At 44.0% G+C, this 20,423-nt stretch overlaps 1 protein-coding gene across 3 annotated transcripts in view; it reads right to left on the reverse strand.

The window, feature by feature from the left end:
- Positions 1-2,899: 2,899 nt before the first annotated feature.
- The window catches only part of Acsm5 (acyl-CoA synthetase medium chain family member 5), a 34,064-nt gene continuing 16,540 nt past the window's right edge, over positions 2,900-20,423 (reverse strand). Inside the window, exons 5-15 of one of the 3 annotated variants that reach the window (XM_041666440.1) lie at positions 20,158-20,365; positions 18,112-18,255; positions 14,712-14,865; positions 12,348-12,427; positions 10,828-10,951; positions 9,932-10,012; positions 9,714-9,815; positions 7,350-7,477; positions 7,171-7,270; positions 3,893-4,012; positions 2,900-3,541 (exon numbers count right to left, since the gene is read on the reverse strand). In XM_041666440.1, coding sequence (XP_041522374.1) covers positions 3,458-3,541; positions 3,893-4,012; positions 7,171-7,270; positions 7,350-7,477; positions 9,714-9,815; positions 9,932-10,012; positions 10,828-10,951; positions 12,348-12,427; positions 14,712-14,865; positions 18,112-18,255; positions 20,158-20,365 — 1,325 coding nt within the window. In that variant the 3' untranslated portion in view covers positions 2,900-3,457. Of the gene's footprint in view, positions 3,542-3,892; positions 4,013-7,168; positions 7,271-7,349; positions 7,478-9,712; positions 9,816-9,931; positions 10,013-10,827; positions 10,952-12,347; positions 12,428-14,711; positions 14,866-18,111; positions 18,256-20,157; positions 20,366-20,423 lie in introns of those variants that run through there. The other 2 variants (XM_041666441.1, XM_041666442.1) reach the window with 2 other exon arrangements.

Here is a 20,423-nt window from a genome sequence, read left to right on the forward strand (position 1 = left end):
TAACAAATATGGCATTCTACATTGCTTTAAGATTTTATTTTCTAAAATGATGTCTATACTTCTAATATACACAAAGACTCAACACCTAAATTAAACCACCCTGAATTACTCATGACAGTGAAGCAATGGCCGGTTGACTTTGAATTCTAGCTCTGGGAAATACCAGCTGTGTGGATGTCAGCTTATGGCTGGGCCTACCAGTGCCATCTCTAAAGTAGGATACTATTAGTATCTGCCCACAGGAGGGCAGGCATGGAAGCACTGTCTGCTGCCAGGGCGTGGCAACTGGCCCAACCTGGGTGTGGCTGGCCCAACCTGGGTGTGGCATGCTCCTGGCAGCATGTCTGTTCTTTCTACCTCGCCTGCATCCTTTGTCCAGAGGATGCACTCTTTCTCTTTACCCGTGTCCGTGTTTCCTCAATCCCAGCTCACCGGAGACTTCCCTCCCTGCCCCACCTTTCTTGGGCGTGTGCATCACCTGCACATATAAATGCATGTTTTTCTACATTTGTGGAGACACACGCATGTGTGGAGGAGCGTGTATGAACTCTTGTGAGGCTATGCATGCACACGTTGTGGGGCAGGGGTTGCACATGTATGTGGAAGCCTGAGTTTAATGTCAGAACCGTCCTCCATTGTCCTCCCACCTTACTCACTGCGGCAGGATCCCACAGTCAATCCCCAGGGCTGGCTGATGTTTTGTTTCTCTACTCAGCTTTCTCCAGGGATCTCCCATCTCTGCCTTCCAGGGCTCGACCACCACACTCCATGAGCATTTACATGAGTTTCTGGAGATCTGAATTCTGCTCCTCATACTTGTACAGTAAGGTCTTTAACTGCTAAGTCATCTCCCCAGCTCTACCAGAGGGAGCTTATGCAAACTTCCGTGCACCCTAAATCCCCCAGAACTGTCACTCACTGTGTGCTTTGTGGCACTTATCACAGTCTTGACCTTATTGCTTTTGCTTCACAATAAATAATAGCTGCCTCTCCACTAGCCTAAACTTTGTAAGCAGTGTTATGGGTTGAGTTTATTTGTTGAAATCCTAACCCTTAAAACCTTAGAAAGTGACTAAAGGGTCTTGGTTGTTTTCTTGCTTCCTTACTCCCTTGCTTTGTGTTATTGAGGGTTGAATCCAGAGCTGTACACGTGTTAGGCAAATGTCCAACCACTGACTATATCTCCAACCTTTCTTTTTACTGACCTAGTTTGAGACATTAAATCACTCAGGCTGGCTTTGAATTCACTCTCTCGCCCAGGCAACCCCCGGAGCTTGCAACCCCCACCCCCTTACTCAGAGTCAGTCTTTAAAGAAGTAATCAAGTTAAAGTAGGTTCTGAGCATCCAAATGCCCTAATGCAGTAGGATGGGATGTGTGTCTTTAAAAGAAGAGGAGGCTGAGATGAGATGCAAGTATGTGTGCACCTTTTGCATGTATGGGAGGAGAGCGTTAGAGGCATAGGGCAAACACAACACTTGCAATGTGAGGAGAAGCCTCAGGAGGAGCCAACTTACTAATACTTTGATATTAGAGTTGCCCCTGGAACTGAGGAAACAAATCTTTGCTTTGAAGCCACCCCATCCTGGGACTTGCCTGGAGCAGCCTTGGCAAACTCATATAGGTTGACTCTGGTTATTATCATGTTCACAGGCTCTAACACTGAGTCAGTGCTCAATAAATACATACTAGCCAGTGGGGAGAAATGCTGGGATTTGGAAAGAGGTCCCAGGTGTTGCTTTGAGTTTCCACCAGTTTCTTCCTTTTGTGGTTAGTCTCAGTCATCTGAAGCCATGCCTTCTAGATTCCCGAGCCTAGAACTTGGCTTCTTGCCACTGTACCCTGGGATATTTACTGTTCTAGGATAGGCATTGATTTGTGAACAGAAAGCTAGACATGAGGCATGGGAGGCTAGAAAATTGTTTCTTTTGGAGGCTACTTATATGTGTATAGTGTAGTGTGTGTGTGTGTGTGTGTGCGCGTGCGCGCACTGTTCATGGGTGTGCACATGCTTGTGGGGGACAACAGTCAATGTTTTACAGTCTTCCGCTCTTGTTCTCCACCTTACCGTTTTGAGAGGAGACCTCTCATTGAACATATAGCTCACTGGTTGGCCAGACTGACTGGCCAGCAAGCTCTGGGAATCCTCTTGTCTTCCTGTTGCCCCAAGACTGAGGTTATAGATGAGCATAACCACAGCTGACTTTTACATGGCTATCAGGAATCTGAAAATAGGGCGTTCATGCTTACACAACAGCTTTATGATCAGCGCTGTCTCCCAGGCCCAGGAGAGAAGATTGTTTCTCTAAAATAACTTGTTCATTGAAATAGTTGTTTCTGATTCTTAAGAAAACTTGGGAGAGTGCTATGGAACAATCCTCTTGTACACTGTAAAGATTTGTTTTTCAAATTAGTTTAATAAAATGCAGATTGGACAGTAGTCAGACAAGAAGTATAGGCAAGTGAACAAACTAAGAATGATGGGAAGGAGAAGGGTGGAGTGAGGAGTCACCAGCCAGATGTAGAGGGAGCAAGAAATGAACATGCCATGCAGATAAAGGTACTGCCACATGGCAGAGCATAAATAAGGAATATGGGTTAACTTAAAATGTAAGAGCTAAGTAGTAATAAGCCTGAGCTATTGACTGATCCTTTATAATTAATATAAGCCTCTGTGTGATAATTTGGGAAGTGGCTGCCATGTATTTGGGAACAAATAGTCGGACAAGAAACTTCCATTTACAGAAGAGGGCAAATGTCTAAGGGAAAGGACCAGTGATGTCTCCAGTGTGCTTCCTTACAGCTGCTTCCCAGTGGCAGTTTTCCTTTTAAACTATAGCATGATTTTTAGGACACAAATTATGCATAAGTAATAGAATAGTTAAATTAATTGGACAAACTAGTGTTAATTAGTTTATTTTTCAATTGTGTGCATGTGCTTTCAGTTATAAACAATGCTTCACTGAATATTTTTGTATACCACATGTTTTCTGCATTTTGAATTGTTTCTTTTATAGTGAGTCCCAAAGGTATGACTACTAAATGGAAGAGTATTGTCAATGTTATGGTCCAGATGCCATTATCAAATGGCTTAATCCAAAGGGTCAAGTTTTACGTTCCCACTGGCACAATGAGACCACAGATACCCTAAGGTTTTGTGGTGATCTATCTGTCCCAGGAACAGCAGAATTCTCTTAGTAAAACCAATGGGAAGATGGTGAGGATGTCTCCAGTCAGGAAAACCATGGGACACTGGTTGGATGGGGCAGTGACTGCGAGCTCTGGACCAGGGATGCTCTCACCTTTACCAACATCACCCTACAGTGCCCATCCAGAAGCTGACCATCTTTGATGCCTATTCTTTGAAGGGATGGGGCTCCAAGGAGGGGCTGGCCAATCCCACTTCTGTCTTCTTTCAGAACCATCAGAGCATCCTGTCATCTTCCTTGGGTTGCACCTCATCTCCCCCACTCTTGGTTTCTCAGTTTACTCCTTAAGATCTTTCCAGAAACAGTCTTTGGCAGTTCTGAAATGAAAGCCACCTAGTAACCAAAGAAACAGATATAATTATGCTTACAAACCGTCACTTCTCAGAATGACCCTTTTCTTACATTGTTACGTTTACTGCTTCATTGGAAAGTTGAAACTGCTAGAACTTGGAGCACATGTCCCTCACCTCTCATCAGACCCTTTGGCTCACCCACAGAGCAGTTCTTAGAGCAAGAACATAATGTATTTTCAGAAATATCTACTGAAGAAAGGCAAAACCGAAGCAGCAACTGTGGTGTGCATACCTCTGGTGCAGACCCTTGCCCTATATAGGAGAGCAGTCCAGGGAGCAGGCTCCCACCTGATTCCTCCTCGGCTTATGTCCTAGGGCCCTTGGTGCTTACCTTCCTGGGGTACTTGTATGGAGCAGTCACCTTCTTCACATGCTCCTGGAGCTCCCGAGTCAGTGCTTCCGGGTCATGAGATGTGTAGGCTGGAGAAAGGACTATGAATGCCTTCACCACCTGCAGGGAGGGAACCCCAGAACCCAGCCCTCAGGAATGATGCTTTTCTCCTCAGGCTAGCCTTGTGCACATGTGGCTGCTTATACTAGCCTACCATGGGGGTCCTGCTAGTTCCTGCTGGTTCTACTGGTATGTTGAGCACAGTCAGTGATATGAATAACATCCATGTCCCTACTGTCTGCCCGTTACAAATTAACAACTAAAGAATCGTTGGCTCTAGTGAACTCATTTTGGAACCTCATTTCCCGTGCCACTCCCCATACTTGAAATGACTCCATTAGGAGCCAGCATGGATTCCCCTAAGATGCAACCCTCCTGGAGGAAGTAGCTTCACAACAACAATGGTCATTTGCTTCCAAGTTTTCCTGCAGGAGGACAGAGTGGGACTGGGTTGCCCAGGCTGAGGAAAACACAGCCCTGTTGTGGGACTGCTGGGTCTTTGGAGAGCACCTGCATGTGCATTTCCCATCAGCAAACAGGAAGCTACACTGTTTCTGTTTCCATCATTACAGGGAACACTCTGCTCCTTGGCTTTGTCTGCCTGGGTTTCTCCTACAGTTTGCCTCTTGATAAAGAGGGAACAATTGTTCGAAACATAGTTTCTGGGCTTGTGAGATGGCTCCTAGGGAAAATGCATTTGATGCTGAGCCTGATGGCCTGAGCTCGTTCCACGGACCCCGCATGGTTTGTTTGTCCTCTGACCTCTACACATGTGCTGTGATACATATGTGCATTTATTCACACAACACACAGTAAATAGATTTTAAAATACCTTCAAAGCTGTCTCCTAAAAATGTCAGAAAATGTACCCATAAAGTCTTACCAATATGACTGCCTCAACATGAACTGAACAAGGATGAAACCGATATAAATGCCAAAGTGGACAGGGGGAAAACCCACAGGTGTCAACCCTATACAAAGAACCACAGGCAACCAGGAAATGCTGAGAATGGGAGGGGGAGTCTTCCATAGGAAAGACTACTGGTACTGTCCAATACCAAATGATCAGCCCTGGAAACATATATACAAGTCACATTATACAGACTGAACCGGTTATATTTTGGAATATAAATGTACATATATATATATACATGTAATAACAATTAGTGAAAAAAAGGTCACAAATTTGAGAGAGGCCTAGAAGTGTTTGGAGGTGATGGAGGAAGGTCATTGGTTAATTAAATAAAGAAACTGCTTGCCCTGATAGGTTAGAACATAGGTGGGTGGAGTAAACAGAACAGAATGCTGGGAGGAAGAGGAAATGAGCTCAGAGACGCCATGCTCCCCTCTCCCGGGCAGATGCGATAGCTCTGCTCTCTGAAGCAGATGCGATGGAGCAAGCCGCCAGGTCAGACATGCTGAATCTTTCCTGGTAAGACTGGTGCTACACAGTTTATTAGAGATGGGTTGATCAAGATATCAGAATTAGCCAGTAAGGGCTAGAGCTAATGGGCCAAGCAGTGTTTAAAAGAATACAGTGTCTGTGTAATTATTTCGGGGCATAAGCTAGCAGGCGGCCGGGGTGCTGGGGACGCAGCCCTGCTGCTCCTATTACTACATGGAGGAAAGAAAGGAAAGGGAGAAAAATTGTAATTATATTATAGTCTCAAAAATAAAGTGGTTTCTGATATCAATGGAAGAGCTTAAAAGGCCCCTGGTTGCAGGTCTCTCCAACAATAAACAGTACCAACTCCTTTTTGTGAAGGGGTGGTTGTCCTTGCACACGTCCCAGAGGTGTAAGCTCACTATCATTTTGTGTTCAGACAAGGCTGGCCTTTCGGAAGAGCTGTCTCTGGTCATGAGTACTGTGACGCTGTATTATTGAGCATCTGGTATGTGCACACCATGTTCCAAGCGCTCTCCATGGAATAACGTGAGGGTGTCTGCTTATCAACACTCTAGTTAATCCACAATGTTCAGAACCGCATGTTCCTTGCCAGGTGCGATTTTTCCAGCACATTCATGAGAGTCACACTTCTCTCTTTCTATTGCAAACTCAAATTTTAGGGAGGAATCACTCTGCAAACGGCTTCAGGCCAAAGCGGGTGCGCTGGACCCCTCTCCAGTCAATATGATCCAGCAAATCTGACTTGAAGTCTAAAAGTCAGTATTTTAAACCAGAACTTGAATTCGGCAACCATGAGTCGTCTGGGGACCAGACTTTGAGAACTGCTGGCTCTAATGCTTCCGAGAACACACACTTGCTATCACTCCGACTTTCCAGAGTAACTAATTTGCACTAGCATCATGTGGCAACCACAGCTCCTGTTTGAATCTGAACTGTCTGCCACACATGGTTTGAATGCTCGTTCCTCAGCTCCTGGCCCTATTTTGGGAGATTCTGAAAACTTTGGGAGGTGTGGCCTATCTAGTGGAAGTGGGTCACCAGAAGGGGGTCTTTGAAGGTTATGTTGGGTCCTTGGTTCCTACCTAGATGTCTACTCCCTGGCCTGCCATGATCTGAAGAACTTCTACCATACACCTGCACTCCACCTCTATCAAACTATGAACTTCCTTTCTCTGCTTTTCCTTTCCCACCCTGAAGGACCAAACCCCCTGTCATTGTGAACCCAGATAAATCTTCCCCCTTTAGGTTGTTTCTGTTGGGTACTGTGGACACAGCAGTGCCTAGGAGCTACTCTTTCCCTTCTCTTAGAACCCACAGAAAGGGGGTTTGCCTTTGTGCCGTGAAAGCCCATTAAATTTATCTCATCCTTCTAGTATATCAAGGCCACGTAGAAACATTCTGTCATTCCTCAAGTTGTCCATTCCTTCCAGCTACAGTCCTCATCAACCGTGTCCAGTGAGCTTGTAAAGTCTTTATCTGAAACAGATGGACCTTTTTGCCCTACTGGAGAGGATTATTGGCAGTCTGTCTTCCCTTCCACCGAGATCTCTTGCCCAATCATCAGGCTCATTTGGATTGTCTGATGTCCCAGTGAAACTACACTTTGAATTTTCCCATCTTGTCTTTATAGAGTGTATTTATTATTTAAAGGTGGGTTAATCAGAAGGAGTGAGTGACTGAGGATGGGGCTTCAGCTTTGTGGTTCTAGGGGTGGGGCTGAGATTGAAGGAGGAACCTGGCAATCCTGCTTGTTTCTTTGGGTGCTACTAACTAGGAGACACTGCAATTATGTTCTTCCTAGAGCACTTACCTCACCCCGAATGGGGTCTGGGCTGCTGACCACAGCACACTCAAGGACAGCTGGATGCTCAGCAAGGGCACTCTCTACCTCAACAGGCCCAATCCGGTAGCTGAAAGAGAAAAGAAACTTCCAAATGGCTTTCCTTCCCCTATAGAGCCTCAAGGAGAGGAAAGAGCAACCTGCTCGACCTTGAAGAGTTGATCACGTCGTCATTTCTCCCTAAGAACCAAAGGTAGCCATCCTCGTCCATGTGGGCTCGGTCCCCAGTAATGTAAAAGTCTCCTTTCTCTGATGAGGTTGTCTTCTCAGGATTTTCCTAGAAGACAAGGGAAGACCATAATAGATCATTTGGGCCTGGGGATCCGACGTTGGGGGCCAACAACCCTTCAATGGGTGATCTATTGATTCTCGAGGCTCATTCCCTATAGGGCAGGAGGCTCGAGTGCTGCAGATTTGTGACTTCCTCTCTTTTAATTGAATGAAAGCTTCCAGGTGGATAGCGAGCAAATGCCCACTAGCATCCTTAGAAGAGTTGAACTCAAGGAAGATACACACACACGTGAGGCAACTGGTCTGAACAAGTGAATATGCTGAGGGTAGAAGACAGGAGTAAAGGGTTGGCTTGAAACCCCACTGGCAGGAGGCAAGGGCAAAGAAGTCAAGCTATGATTCTAAAAATTGCATGTGTGTGTGCGTGTGTGTGTGTGCGCACGCATGCACACATTGGGGTGTGTGAATGTGAACACAGTATCATGGCACATGTGTTGGAGTTTGAGGACAGCCTTGGGTGTCAGTCATTTCCTTCTACTTTTAGACAGGTCCTTTATTGTTTATTTGCTCTGCATGCACCAGCTAGCTGGTCCGTGAGCTTCCAGGGATTCTCCTGGCTCCATCTCCTCTTCGGAGCTGGGATTTCAGATGCTCATGCTACTCTGTCCTGTTTTTGGTAGGTTCTGAGGATTCAAACTCAGGTTCTGACACTTGCATGGCACATGCTTTATTAGCAAAGCTACTTCTCCAGCCCAATTCCAAAAAAAAAAAAATAAAGTTACTATTTGTTAATAGAAAGAAATATGCTAATTCATGCAAAAATATGGGCTACTGGAAAATAAATTATCCTAAGTTTAAGATACATAAAAATGGATCTCTTATGACTCCATGTATAGGTTTTAGAAAGGAAACAAAATGACTATATAGTTGTTGTATACAGTATATAGTAAATATTTAGTATATGTAATGCTATCTAGTAACAATAATTCACCAATTGCCTGAGGTCTGGGGTAAAAAAGGTTGAATGTAAAGGAACTCACAGAACACTTAGAGGTGATGACAATGTTCCTGTCTTAACTGCAGTGGTGACCACATAGATACACATAGTTGCCAGAAATCACTGGCCTGGATGCATTTTTTAGCAAGTAAATTTTATTTCCACTCAAAAATACATTTTGAGGAAGATGTAAGCTATTAATGAATATCTAAGAATACAGCTTAGCAGAAGTGTATAAGGTAGAGACACAGAAGTCTTATCAGTTTATAGAGCGTTCGAGGATAGAGAAACGAATGGAAAGACAGAAAGAGTAAGGAGGAGCTGCTGAAATAGACTGGTGGGTAGATCTGTGTGCCACAAAGTTCAGTCCAAAACCCACATGGCAAAAGGAGAGAACTGACTTTCCCCAAGTTGTTCTTTGACCACCACACATATGCCCTGGCATCACACACACACACACACACACACACACACACACACACACACACTATAAGAAATTAGAAAGAATGGGTAGAGTGTCAGTTTTCTCTGGGTTGATTTACAGACAATGCAAAATCCAATTAAATTGTTAACCAATGTTTTTGTGGATCTTGACGAGTTGATTCTAAAATGCACATTCATTCAGATTAGTATATGAATGGCATGGTGTCTCTGTGACAAGAGGTTCTCAATTCTTGACTGCCCGTTTGAATTACCCAGTGGCCTGACCCTTATCATTCAAAAATTTAGTTAATTTGGTGTAAGTGGTAAGTAGGCATCACATAGTTGAAGCTTCTTGGGTGTTTCTGATGCACATCCAGGTTTGAGAGTTTTATAAAAAAGAGGCTGAAGAGACTCTAGCCAAAGCATATCTAGAGGAGAGAGAATTACTATCTTAGTTTGGAATCTTGGGCTAAAATCCAGGATACATATCCAGTCAACAAACCAGAAAGAAACATCCTGAAAAGTTGGCACTCATACAAACTTGCAATTGGCTCTTTGATAAAAGCCTCCACTTCCTTGAACCTAATCTTCCCTATCCTTTTTTTATCATAAGGAAGTTGTCTTGGGTTTGTACTCTCAGCACACTCTTGCTAAAGCCTCTGACCTTGTATATTAGTTATGTGACACTGGAGAAGCCATTCCACTTTTGTAGCTTCCTTATCAAGAACAGCGTTCCTGGTCAATAACAACAGCAACCAACTTCATGTGGTTACTGCAAGGGTTAATACTCACAGAATGTGCTTCTCAGGGGTGTGCATTCAATAATTGCTGTGATTTCTCACAGCTGCTCCCCACCTCTTACCAGATAGCAGTTGAAGAAACAGAAGGGTCTGGTGGGTTTGATACGGACAGCAATATTCCCCTCTTTCCCCGGAGGCAGGACATTGCCCTCTTCATCCACAATCTGATAGAGAGATCATTCCATGGCCTCAGAGCCTCATTTACGCAGCCAGGGTACCCACCAGCCTGTACTCCCAAGCACATGGATAACTCCATGCACAGTGGGCAGAGGCTACCTACCTGCACATCGTAAGGTGGGCTTGCTTTCCCCATAGATCCAGATTTGATTGCCGAGCCTCTTGAATTGCTACAGATTAGGACCTGGAAAGAAAGCCATGTCCACGAGGGGGCGCCTCATCCTCTTGTTTTCTGCTCCATGCTTGCTCTCCCTGCTAGCTCCTCCTTTCTTCTGCCCTCTTTCTTGCCGTCCCTCTCATACTCTTCTCTCCTTTCCCCTTAATTTTTCTTTATCATCTTTTCATAGCCAACAGATCTTCATGGGGTTCTCTAATTAATGTTCATGGATGGAGAACTTGATTGTATCATTAAACTCAAAGGTTCACCCCCACATCCTGTCAAGATAGCTGCAGATTTTACTGCTTAACTAAAAATACATGGTAGGCTATTCTGGGGTGACAGACAATTTCCTCGAGTGACTGTGAGTATTGATCCTCATCGTCAATTGGATTGAATCTAGAATCATCTAGAAGTCAGTGTGTCTGAGAAGAGAAGACCAGTCTGAACATGAGTGTCATGGTGGAACCTCTTCTGTCATGAGCTCTCACTGTCATAATGTTCTCCCAGCTCATGGGACCTAGGGACCATGACTGGACCCTCTCAAATTATGAGCCAGAGTAAGTCTCCTCTCTCTGTTTCTGCAAGATATCTTGTCACAGCTACACAAAAGTAATTATGGTATCAGAAAAACTGCTTTGCAGGCTGATATATATGTGAAATTAATCACCTGAGACCGCCTTTTAAAAGGAAGAATGGGCAAAGGCATTTCATTGCCATTGTCCCCTAGAGCCCATGCAGTGTTGGGCAGGTGTCAGGGAGAGGTGAGTCCCTGCTGCAGGTGAGTGATCCTCTATGATGGGCAGAGGGCTCAGGTGAGGTGACCTGGGACAGCAACTCACTGTTTCCGATTGTCCGTAGCCTTCATGGAGCTCCAGGCCTGTCTGGCTCTTCCACTTATCCCTCACGTCAGGGTTGAGGGCCTCTCCACCCGTCACACAGTGCCTCAGGCTTTGAAACTTGTACCTTTCTCAAGTAGGAAGACAAGGCCGTCTACGTTATGAACAAGTTCTACCTACTCCCTAGTACTACTAGAGGTTCAGAGTCCCACAGACACTAGAGGACAAACTCCCTTCTGTTCCACAGCAGTTCTCTGAGGTTCAACCTCTCTCTGTAGATATATGGTTTTCAGAAGCAAGTAATTAAAGCAAACCTATACTATCTGAATGAATTCGGGATAAAATCGTATTCATGTGATGGGTTTGGGCGTAACAGTGGATTTTTCAAATTAATTTACCTATAAACAAACTGATTGATAAGAAATCAAGGCAATGATCCAAATCAAAGTAATAAATCAATAAAAATTTAAGAGATTAAAAATAGCCTTCTAAGAATCCCCCAATTTTGAATATTGGATCTAAAATTTCCAGAGCTATTAAATAAATAGCAAATGAATCTCTCCGTTCAAAAATTATCTAAGTATAAATACATTTTCAATCATTTTTCTCCTCCCAGGTGGAGTCCATTGATTCAATTGAATTATTTTGTATTGCCAGGCAGCATCTTATTGGCCTTGAAGAATTACCCAAGGACTGCTTCTAGCCAGAATTACAATGTGGAGATATTCACATGAAATGAATAAATGGAATGGATTCTTATATTTAGAAGAACACACTCAAAATCATGTAAGTACTCCCTTCTTTTGGATATTTTATGGCCAGGGAGTGTGATTAAGGAAGATGAGAGCGTGTGAAGGGTATGTCTTGGAAAAGACTAGAAAAGGGAGACAGTGGTTAGGATCAGTAAGTTACTGATTGAGGAGGGGATTCACCCAGTACCCCAGCAAATCCCTCTGCCCAACTAGTGGACAGTGCCTTGGATTTGTCAGGATAAGTGTCATCCACAGAGTGTTGTCCCCAAACACAGATACTCAGGAATGGCTGGCTTGCATTCATTTGGGGGTAGGAGACGTAGTGTATACTATGGTTGAGCTTGTTAGTCCAAGCAAATGAAAGCTCCTTAGCTATAGATGGTCAGTGGAAATCTAATAATTTCTGTGACATAAATCACAGATACAATGGATACAATGCTAAGGGTATGGTATATGGTGGCGATAAAGTTTACCTCAAATGTTGAATATTTGGATTGCCTTAAATCCTTTCCATTTTCTCTGGGTACAAATTCTGAGGAGCAACAAAATTGTCTTTAAAGGCTTTATGTAAGGTATGGAGGAGTGTTTTACGTGAAAGACAGCAGATAGTGGCAAAGAGACACATGAAGGCACAGAAAGAGGCAGAGGTGACTCAAGAGAGTCATGGGAAGACAAATAGAGGAACGCGGTCAGCAAGAGTTGGGTTGAAAAGGTGAATTTGCATATAGGTCCTCGTATGAGAACTCCAGAATTGGCAAGCAGAAGCTGTACCTTGTCAGATCTTCTTGTACAATCAGTCGAAAAAGGGTTGGAACACAGCAAAGGGTGGTTATTGGGAACCTGCAGAGAGTCTAAACAAAACAAGGGTTTTAGACCTTAGTCTTCTTAGAGACACTCAGGTGTGATGAGATGGGTGAATTAGATATTTATAGTCTCACGGACAAAGCAGAGAAGTAGAAAACTAAGCATGGGATCTGTCAAAATGACCTCCATGATCTCTACCTGCAGGTATCCAGTGCACAACTGATAAAAATTACAATCCAGAAGTGAAACAGCTTACTCAGGCTCATCTGAGATGATTGCATTCCTAGAGGAGAGCTTTGTAAAAATTATTATTGAAGATCGTGGGAGATGGCTCCATCAGTAAAGTGCTTGCAAAGCAAGCATAAGAGCCCGAGTTTGCTCCCCAGAACCCAGTCCATAAGAGAAAGAGTCAAGTGTGGCATTTCTATATGTTTATAAACTTAGCACTGGGCGGCAGAGACAGGTGGATCCCCAAGACTCTCTGGCCAGCACTCTAGCCCAGTAAAAAAGCTCCAGCCTAAAGAGACCTTGTCTCAGAAAACAGGGCGGGTGCCACTTGAGCAATGCCATTTGAAGATGGCCACTGGCTTCCACACATAAATGTACATATATTCCTCCACATGTTCCTTTACCTGCATCCATGTGAACACACAAAATCATAAATTCTCCTTGAAGACATATGTCAGACATTTAGCTACTTCTTTCATTTTTAAGGTAGTTTTACCCTGTGACACTATCCATCTCCAGAATTATTTCATCTTTCCACACTGGGTCTGTGTACCCATTATGTGATGAACTCCCATTACCTTCTTCCCAGACTCATGGTAACCACCATTCTCCTCTGTCTTCACGAACATGACTATTCTAGGTGCCTATTATAAATGGAGTCATGTAGTAAATGTCCTTTGAGGCCTGCCTTCTTTCGCTTAGCATGAGGTCCTCCAGAATCATTCATATTGCAGACTGCCAGAATTGGCTTCCCTTTGAAACCTAACTAACATGTGTATGTGTGTGTGTGCTCGCACACACACATGGATATGTGTGCCGTATTTGGATTACACATTCAGTTTCTGATGAATGTTTGGGTTGCTCATGCCTTTTCTTTGCTGTGAGTAGCAATAATACTGCAGTTAGTATGGGTGTGAATTGGTGAAATCTTGACAGCAACTTCACAAACTGCTTTTCTTCAAGACCACCTGGTCAGTATAGCTGCTCCCAGGTTCCCAACCATGGGAAATTGTGAGATAATAAATGCTTATGTTAAGGCTGCTAATTTTCATTTATAGCATTAGATCATAAATAGAGTACTTTGGCTGGGGACAGTGAAGAGAAAAACTGCACACATGGCTGATAATTCCCACCTGAACAATGATGGGGAGTTGGCAAGAGCTAAAGCATTAGGACCCCAGGGTCTTCTCATTGTCAGGCAGCTGTATGTGCTTTCTTCTGGAGGTAGAAAGTGGGGCTCACGAAGTCAGGAGACTAGGATGAGACTCTGAGCACGGCCAATGGTGAAGCCCGTATTTCTAGTCACATATAACCTAGCTTGTCTCAAAGAGATGGGTATGGGGAGATAGGCACATTGATGTCTCAAAAATTGCCACTTAGAGAAGAGAGTAGAACAAAGGTAATCAGTGTCTTCACTGGGGTGGCCAGTCCCCCTCCCCCATGAGAAGACTTCAGAGGAAGAAGATGGGAAGGACCAGGTCTAAGACCTGATAAGGTCTGGGACAGCCGTGAGTACCTTGAGGAGTAGACTTTTGATTTTACCTAAAGTTTTGACAGTTATCTTGTGCTTTGACAAGAGCATAGGGAAGAAGATTGTGGAAAGAGAGGCATGGCACGTAGAAAAAGGCCTTGCTAGGGTTTGGAGAGATGAAATTCTTTCATGCCTAGGGATTTATATTGAGCATGAGCAAAGACTGAAGGTGACTAGGTGAATAGGAACCAGATTAGAGAAGGCCCTGAGTGAATTTGTCATCAGATCCATCCATTTTCTCATGTATTCGCTCATTCCGCTCACACCCAGGACACAGAAGCTGCTCCAGAGCTTGGCATGGTGGTGTGCTTTTACAACCTCAACCCTTGGCATGGTGGTGTACACTTACAACCTCAATCCTTGGCGTGGTGGTGTACACTTACAACCTCAACCCCTGGCATGGTGGTGTACACTTACAACCTCAACCCTTGGGACTCAAATACAGAAGACCTCTGGTTCAAGGTTGTTTAGGCTTATAAAGTACGACTGTTTGAAAATGAGGGCTTAGTGATAGGGCATTTGCACAGAAAGTGCAAAGCTTGGGATTCCAGCACCAGTAATTTTTTACTTACATTTAGGATAGTTTTGGCATCAACTCTGGACAGCTCGTGTACAAAAATGCAAGCTCCGTTGGACCAGGCAGAGAAGAGAGTCCAGGCTGCCTTCACCCAGCCGGTGTCAGTTGTATTCCAGAATATGTCAGATTCAGTCAAGGCGACCCACCTCCTGCCAAGAAGTGAAAGTCAGAGCATCGTTGTCAATGGCTCCACCTTTAGAATGGATTACATTATTCACATTACAATCCTACACAAGATCCGTCAGCTCAACTACTATCTCAGCGAACTTTCCCTCAACACTTTCTCTGTATCTGTGTCCGAGGCTAAGAAGACTAAATTAGAAGAACAGGTCCCGTCCTTTCAAGGAAGTCACCATTTAGTGTGAGCAGTTTGTATGGGAAAATTAATCTCAGTGCATTGTGATAAGAGCAGTTTTTCCATTCCACACTCACCTAAGTTAGTCTGGAGTTAGTACTGGGGATGTAGTAGTTTAGTAAGTATAAGTATCCAAGAAGCCCTGGAAGAGTTTTATTTTTATTCATTCATTGTGTCTTTCACTTTATGCCTCTTGATCCCACCCATCTCCCTTCCCCTATCTCCCCAAGAAAGTGAGATTTAAGAGAAAAAATGGGGGAGAAAGAAGAATCCTGTCATGGAAGCTGCAGTGTGACATGCTGGGTCACACAGTAAACTCCTTTACACATACATTTTTACAAGCAGGCCTTCATTGCCAAGAGCCAATGGTCTGGTTCGAGGTCCCTGTTCTCTGCTACACCACCAAGGCCTCTTGCTCATCACTGCTAGGGGTAAACTAGCCAGGTCAATGCTGGAGAGCTCACCCTGGTGGTGAAGACAGGGAGAGCTGATAGGCTGACCAACCTGGCAATGACCCAGGCCCAAAGTCAGGGTTATGTGTTGACCCATCCCAACATCCACCGCATCTGTGATCTGCTGGAGCAGGATGGAGATCAATCCTGGGGACCTAGAGCTCCAGGATCTCAACGACAGAGTGCAGCAATAGGATGTCCAGTAAGAGTCCCACTGAGCGCCCAGTGAGGGTCCAGTATCAATGGGAGAACACATTTTAAGAATTAAAATCAAAGTCATGTACAATAGTAGAGAATAAACCCCCAATTTAGAGCAAGGAGACCATTATCACAACACATGGTGATTGAGCATCTATTAAGAGACATCCCATGATTCCGTGGGGTCCATGGTGAGAGTGGAGATGGGTCTGAGAACAGCTTAAGTGGGAAGGACATTTGAATAGGCACCACTGATGTGCAGGAACCATGATGGTGAAGCAGAGAAGGGACATCCTGGGAAAAGGACATGGTGTCTGCAAACACAGGCTATAGACAAGCTGTCAAGATTGCCTTTGGGTTCCAGGACATACTTTCTTCTGGTCCTCATCATGAGTGTCTCCCTCTAAGTCAGTTCCTGTTCCCCTCTTCACTGCAAAAATGTATCTATATTCTCTTCAAATATCACCCAGCCTCAATATATTAATTGTCATCTGTATACTGGTAACCTGAGAGGAATCTCATTACCTCTACACATGCAGATCTATTCTCTACCTGTACATCTCTGCTTCGGTTAGAAGGATGGAGGCGTTTAATCGATTCATTGAGTTTGCAATGCCAACGAATAATTCCAGGTTTTCTTCCCTCTGCCCATTTTATTCCATAGTTTTTCCCCATTATTCTTAAAAGAATAAGCCACATAACGCTCACTCCATATTGAACTCTCAGAAAATGTCATTATATCCATGTTTAAGTTGTTCGTAACCTCTTTACTCCTTCCCCTCTGTTCCCCAAGACAAGTCAATATGCTTTTGTTTTAATGTAGTATCCTCTTTTCTAACTCTTCTTCATTCCTTGATCCTTACTATTTATTATCAACCCAACACCCTGAGAGACTTTAGACACTAAAATGAATTATGTCATATCCCTGCTCACAATATCCAATATTTCTTATGTAAACCAAAAAGCTTAACATAAAATTGTCATATGACCGAGCAATTCTACTCTGGAGAGATACCCAAAGAAGTAACAGTGGGGACAGTAGGTACAATATAGAAGTAGCCCATGTTTCTACCAACAGTTGAGCAGATTTGAAAATGTGATATCTTTGAGTCATAAAAGTAGGGGAATTTCCTTGAAATTTTCATTTTTGTATGACTGCATAAATTCCACTCTGAATATGTGCCACATTTTTATTATCTATTCTTCTGCTGATGGGTGTATAGTCTGGTCCTATTTCCTTACTACCATGAATAAAGCACCATTAACATGGACGTGCAAGTATCCCTCTGGTAGGATACGGAGTCTTTGGGTATCTGTCCAGGAGAGGTAAAACTAGGTCACATGGCAAAAAGAGGATGGATTTGAAAAATATATTTAATGAAACAGCTGAATCTCAGAAAGACAAAACCCACATGTTTTCTCTCATGTGTTTCTGGAATGTGTATATGGATGTACACAAGTATATGAAAACCCACAAAACTAGACATGACACCAAGACGATCCAAGGACAGTAATGAGGGAGAACGGGAGGGGGCAAAAGGACACGTGAGGCATGACAGAGGAGAGGTGACAGGATGTTACAGAGGTAGCAGGGGTCGGGGAGATGAGATGGGAGGAGAATCTGCTGAAACACGTTATGTTTGAAAAGGCCGTGGTGATATCTGGCACCTTGTATGCTAATTAAAAATGAAAAGGTAGATGTAAAAAAAAATTGAATAGAAAATGAATGAACCCTGAAAACACTATCCTGGGTGAAAGGAGCCAAATTTCATAATCATGTATTGCTCACACGAGGTGTCTGATGTAGTTGGAGTAGTAGAGATAGAAAGCAGAATAGAGGGTTCCAGAAAGGTAGGGGAGGAAGGGGATGGGAGGCTCTTATATAATGGGTCCGGAGTCTCTGCCTGAGAAAAGTAAAAGTTCTGTAAATAGATAGTGGTGATGGGTGCACAAAATATGGATATCTATTATGATATTAGACGGGATACACTTAAACGGATACAATTTCCTAGAAGAAAGGATCTTGAATGTTTGATTTTACCACAAATAAACGACAAATGCTTGAGCCCATGAGTAGTTTTACCATGACTTAAAGGTTGTATAACATATGTGTTTCAAACCGTCACACAGTGTTCCGTAACTATGAACAATTTTTATATATCCCCTAGAACAATTGAAGAACAACGATAAAAGGTATGCACTGTATATTTTGATTTAATTTTAAAATACCTCACAGTTTTCTCTTCCTCAGTGTAAAGCCTTCAAGGCCTTCCTGACTTATGCTCTGCTTGCCTTCTGGCCTCCATTTCCACCTCTTCCTCCTCCACTCCCTCCCCTCTGCTCACTCACCCCCCTTAGTTTTGGACCTTCTAGACAAGCTGTCCCAATACCTTCCACTGGCCACAAAACCCAATCCATAGCTGCACTGGGAATGTTCCACCATCTTGGGAGCCCCTGTGGTTCCACTGGTGAAGTAGATGGCCACGGAATCTCCACTCTTGGTTCTCACACAATTGTGCTCTGCAGAGGCCTCTCTGGAAAAAGGCAAGAATGCTAAGTGACACCGCTAATACATAAACACCAAGAAGTTCCCAAAGCTCTAACAACGGTAGGACTGCCATTTCAACATGTCATGCATGCAGTGTGCGCGGAGGATTGTGCCCCCTGCGCACACCTTGATAGATAGATACTGTCTCTACAACAGTGCTGTAGCCACGGGCATTGAGGCTCCAAAGGCCCAAAGGGCTCATTTGAAAGATCTATGAGGTTGGCTAGATAGTTCAGTCAGTAAGGGCAAGGCCAGGCATGAGTTTAGATCTTTAGGATCCACATAAAAGCTGCTTGCATGTGTAATTTCAGGCTTGGAGATGCAGAGACAGGGGATCCTTGGAGATCACTGGGCAGCCATTCTGCCTAGCTGGTGAGCTCCAGGGTCAGGTAGAGGCCCTGTCTCAAAAAACAAGGTGGTGGAGAATGATAGAGGAAAATACCTGATATTAACATCTATCCTGCACACACATACACACACATACACCTACATGAACAAGCACACACACACAAACACACCATATACATGCAACACATACACATGCATGTGTGTTTGCGCACACACACACAGATTTCTACATTCTTTGAGTAGGGCTGAGGAGTTTGTGGTAATCACACGCATATGTTCTCATGCATGTAATTCTGTTCATTTATGAATAGTTCTATCCCTAATTCAATTCTTCAATCCTCAAGGTAGAGATATTTTTCTAAAATATGTTTTCTCAAAAAATGTAGGGGTTTGAGATTAGGTAAATTTCCAAGTTCTGTGATTTGAAGACTCAGGTAGTTCTTGGTTCTCAGCCCTGGCTGTGTCTTAAGATGTCTGAGTTAATTTTTAAAATAAATTCCATTACTTGTGCTCCACCTTGATCAAAATGAAATCAGAAGTTTGTTTTTTTTTTCTTAAGCTCAGATAATTTTAATGACAGCTGAAATTAAAAGGCTATATCTGGATTAACTAGATTAACCTGACAACTCTCCAGAGTGTCATGTGCTGATCTTCAGAAATGAGGACTCCTGGGGCCCTGCTTCAGATATGCCTGGCAAAGCAGGCCAGAAGCGAGATTGTGCAATTTGTATTTCAAATGCTCAAGTCCCCCTGGTCCTCCAGGTGGCCACTCCAGGTTCGGGAGTCCAGCACTCAGCAGCCTGCTTTGGATTATTCCTTTTCTGTTTTTTAACATGGTCCGGCTGTGTAGTTCAGTCTAGCCTCAAACTCACCGTCCTGCCTCAGCCTTTTGAGTGCCAGGGTGACAGGAGTGAGCCACCAGGAGAGGCAGTCTGCTTCTCTGATCAGGACAAAACTCTCAAATCCCCAGATAAATGCCTGCCACATCCTCATTGCAAGGCGGAAGTAGTCATGACGCCATCCTAATTCTGACTTTATTCCTTTTCAGCATGCTAGGCGAGTCAGTTTATTTTTCCAACAGCGGTTTCTCACCTGTGGGGCTCCTTTCAAGGATTAAGCAGTGTTCTGAGCACCAAAGCACAGAGTGCTCTGAGCTCCAGAACAGACCTCATGAAATCCTTCTTGCACAAATGGATGTAGGTGAATGTTTACTGAGCACAGCGCCTGGCAGACAGCGAGCACCAATATAAGGCAGCCATTTCACTATTGACGGCTTTCTGTGAACTAAGTGTATCACTAAACTTAGCTCATCTGCTCTGGCTGAGAATTCTAGTGATCTTTGCCATCAATTTTAGGTGATATTAAGGTGAAGTGGCACATTCAGTAACTGAGTGACCTTGAATGTTGAGGTAGTCACAGGATGATGTCTCTGACCAGTATCTCTTCAATTCAGTCTCCTCATGCTCAATCCTGATGCTGAAAAAGAAGATACCCAAAGCCTACCCCGTCAATAGATACTCTTCTGGAGACTCCCATTTACCGAAGCTGTTCCCGGAAATTGATCCAGCCAGGACGACTGGTGTCAGACACCAGAAGCTTGGTTTGGAGGGAGGGACAGTCAGCGCTGATGGCGTCCACTTGCGGAGCTAGGGCATCACTGGTAACGATGGACTTGGCCCTGGCTGCCTGCAGCCGGTACTTGAGATCCTTTGCTGTCAGCTGGGAGATACCTGGGATCATGACCACACCTTGGGCCACACAGAGAAGGGAGGTTGTTAGACAGGAGGAAGACTCTAATGAAGAGGC

Source organism: Microtus oregoni, unplaced genomic scaffold (assembly GCF_018167655.1).
Source record: "Microtus oregoni isolate MIOR12 unplaced genomic scaffold, Mior012 000016F_ref0000370, whole genome shotgun sequence".
Lineage (NCBI taxonomy): Eukaryota > Metazoa > Chordata > Mammalia > Rodentia > Cricetidae > Microtus > Microtus oregoni.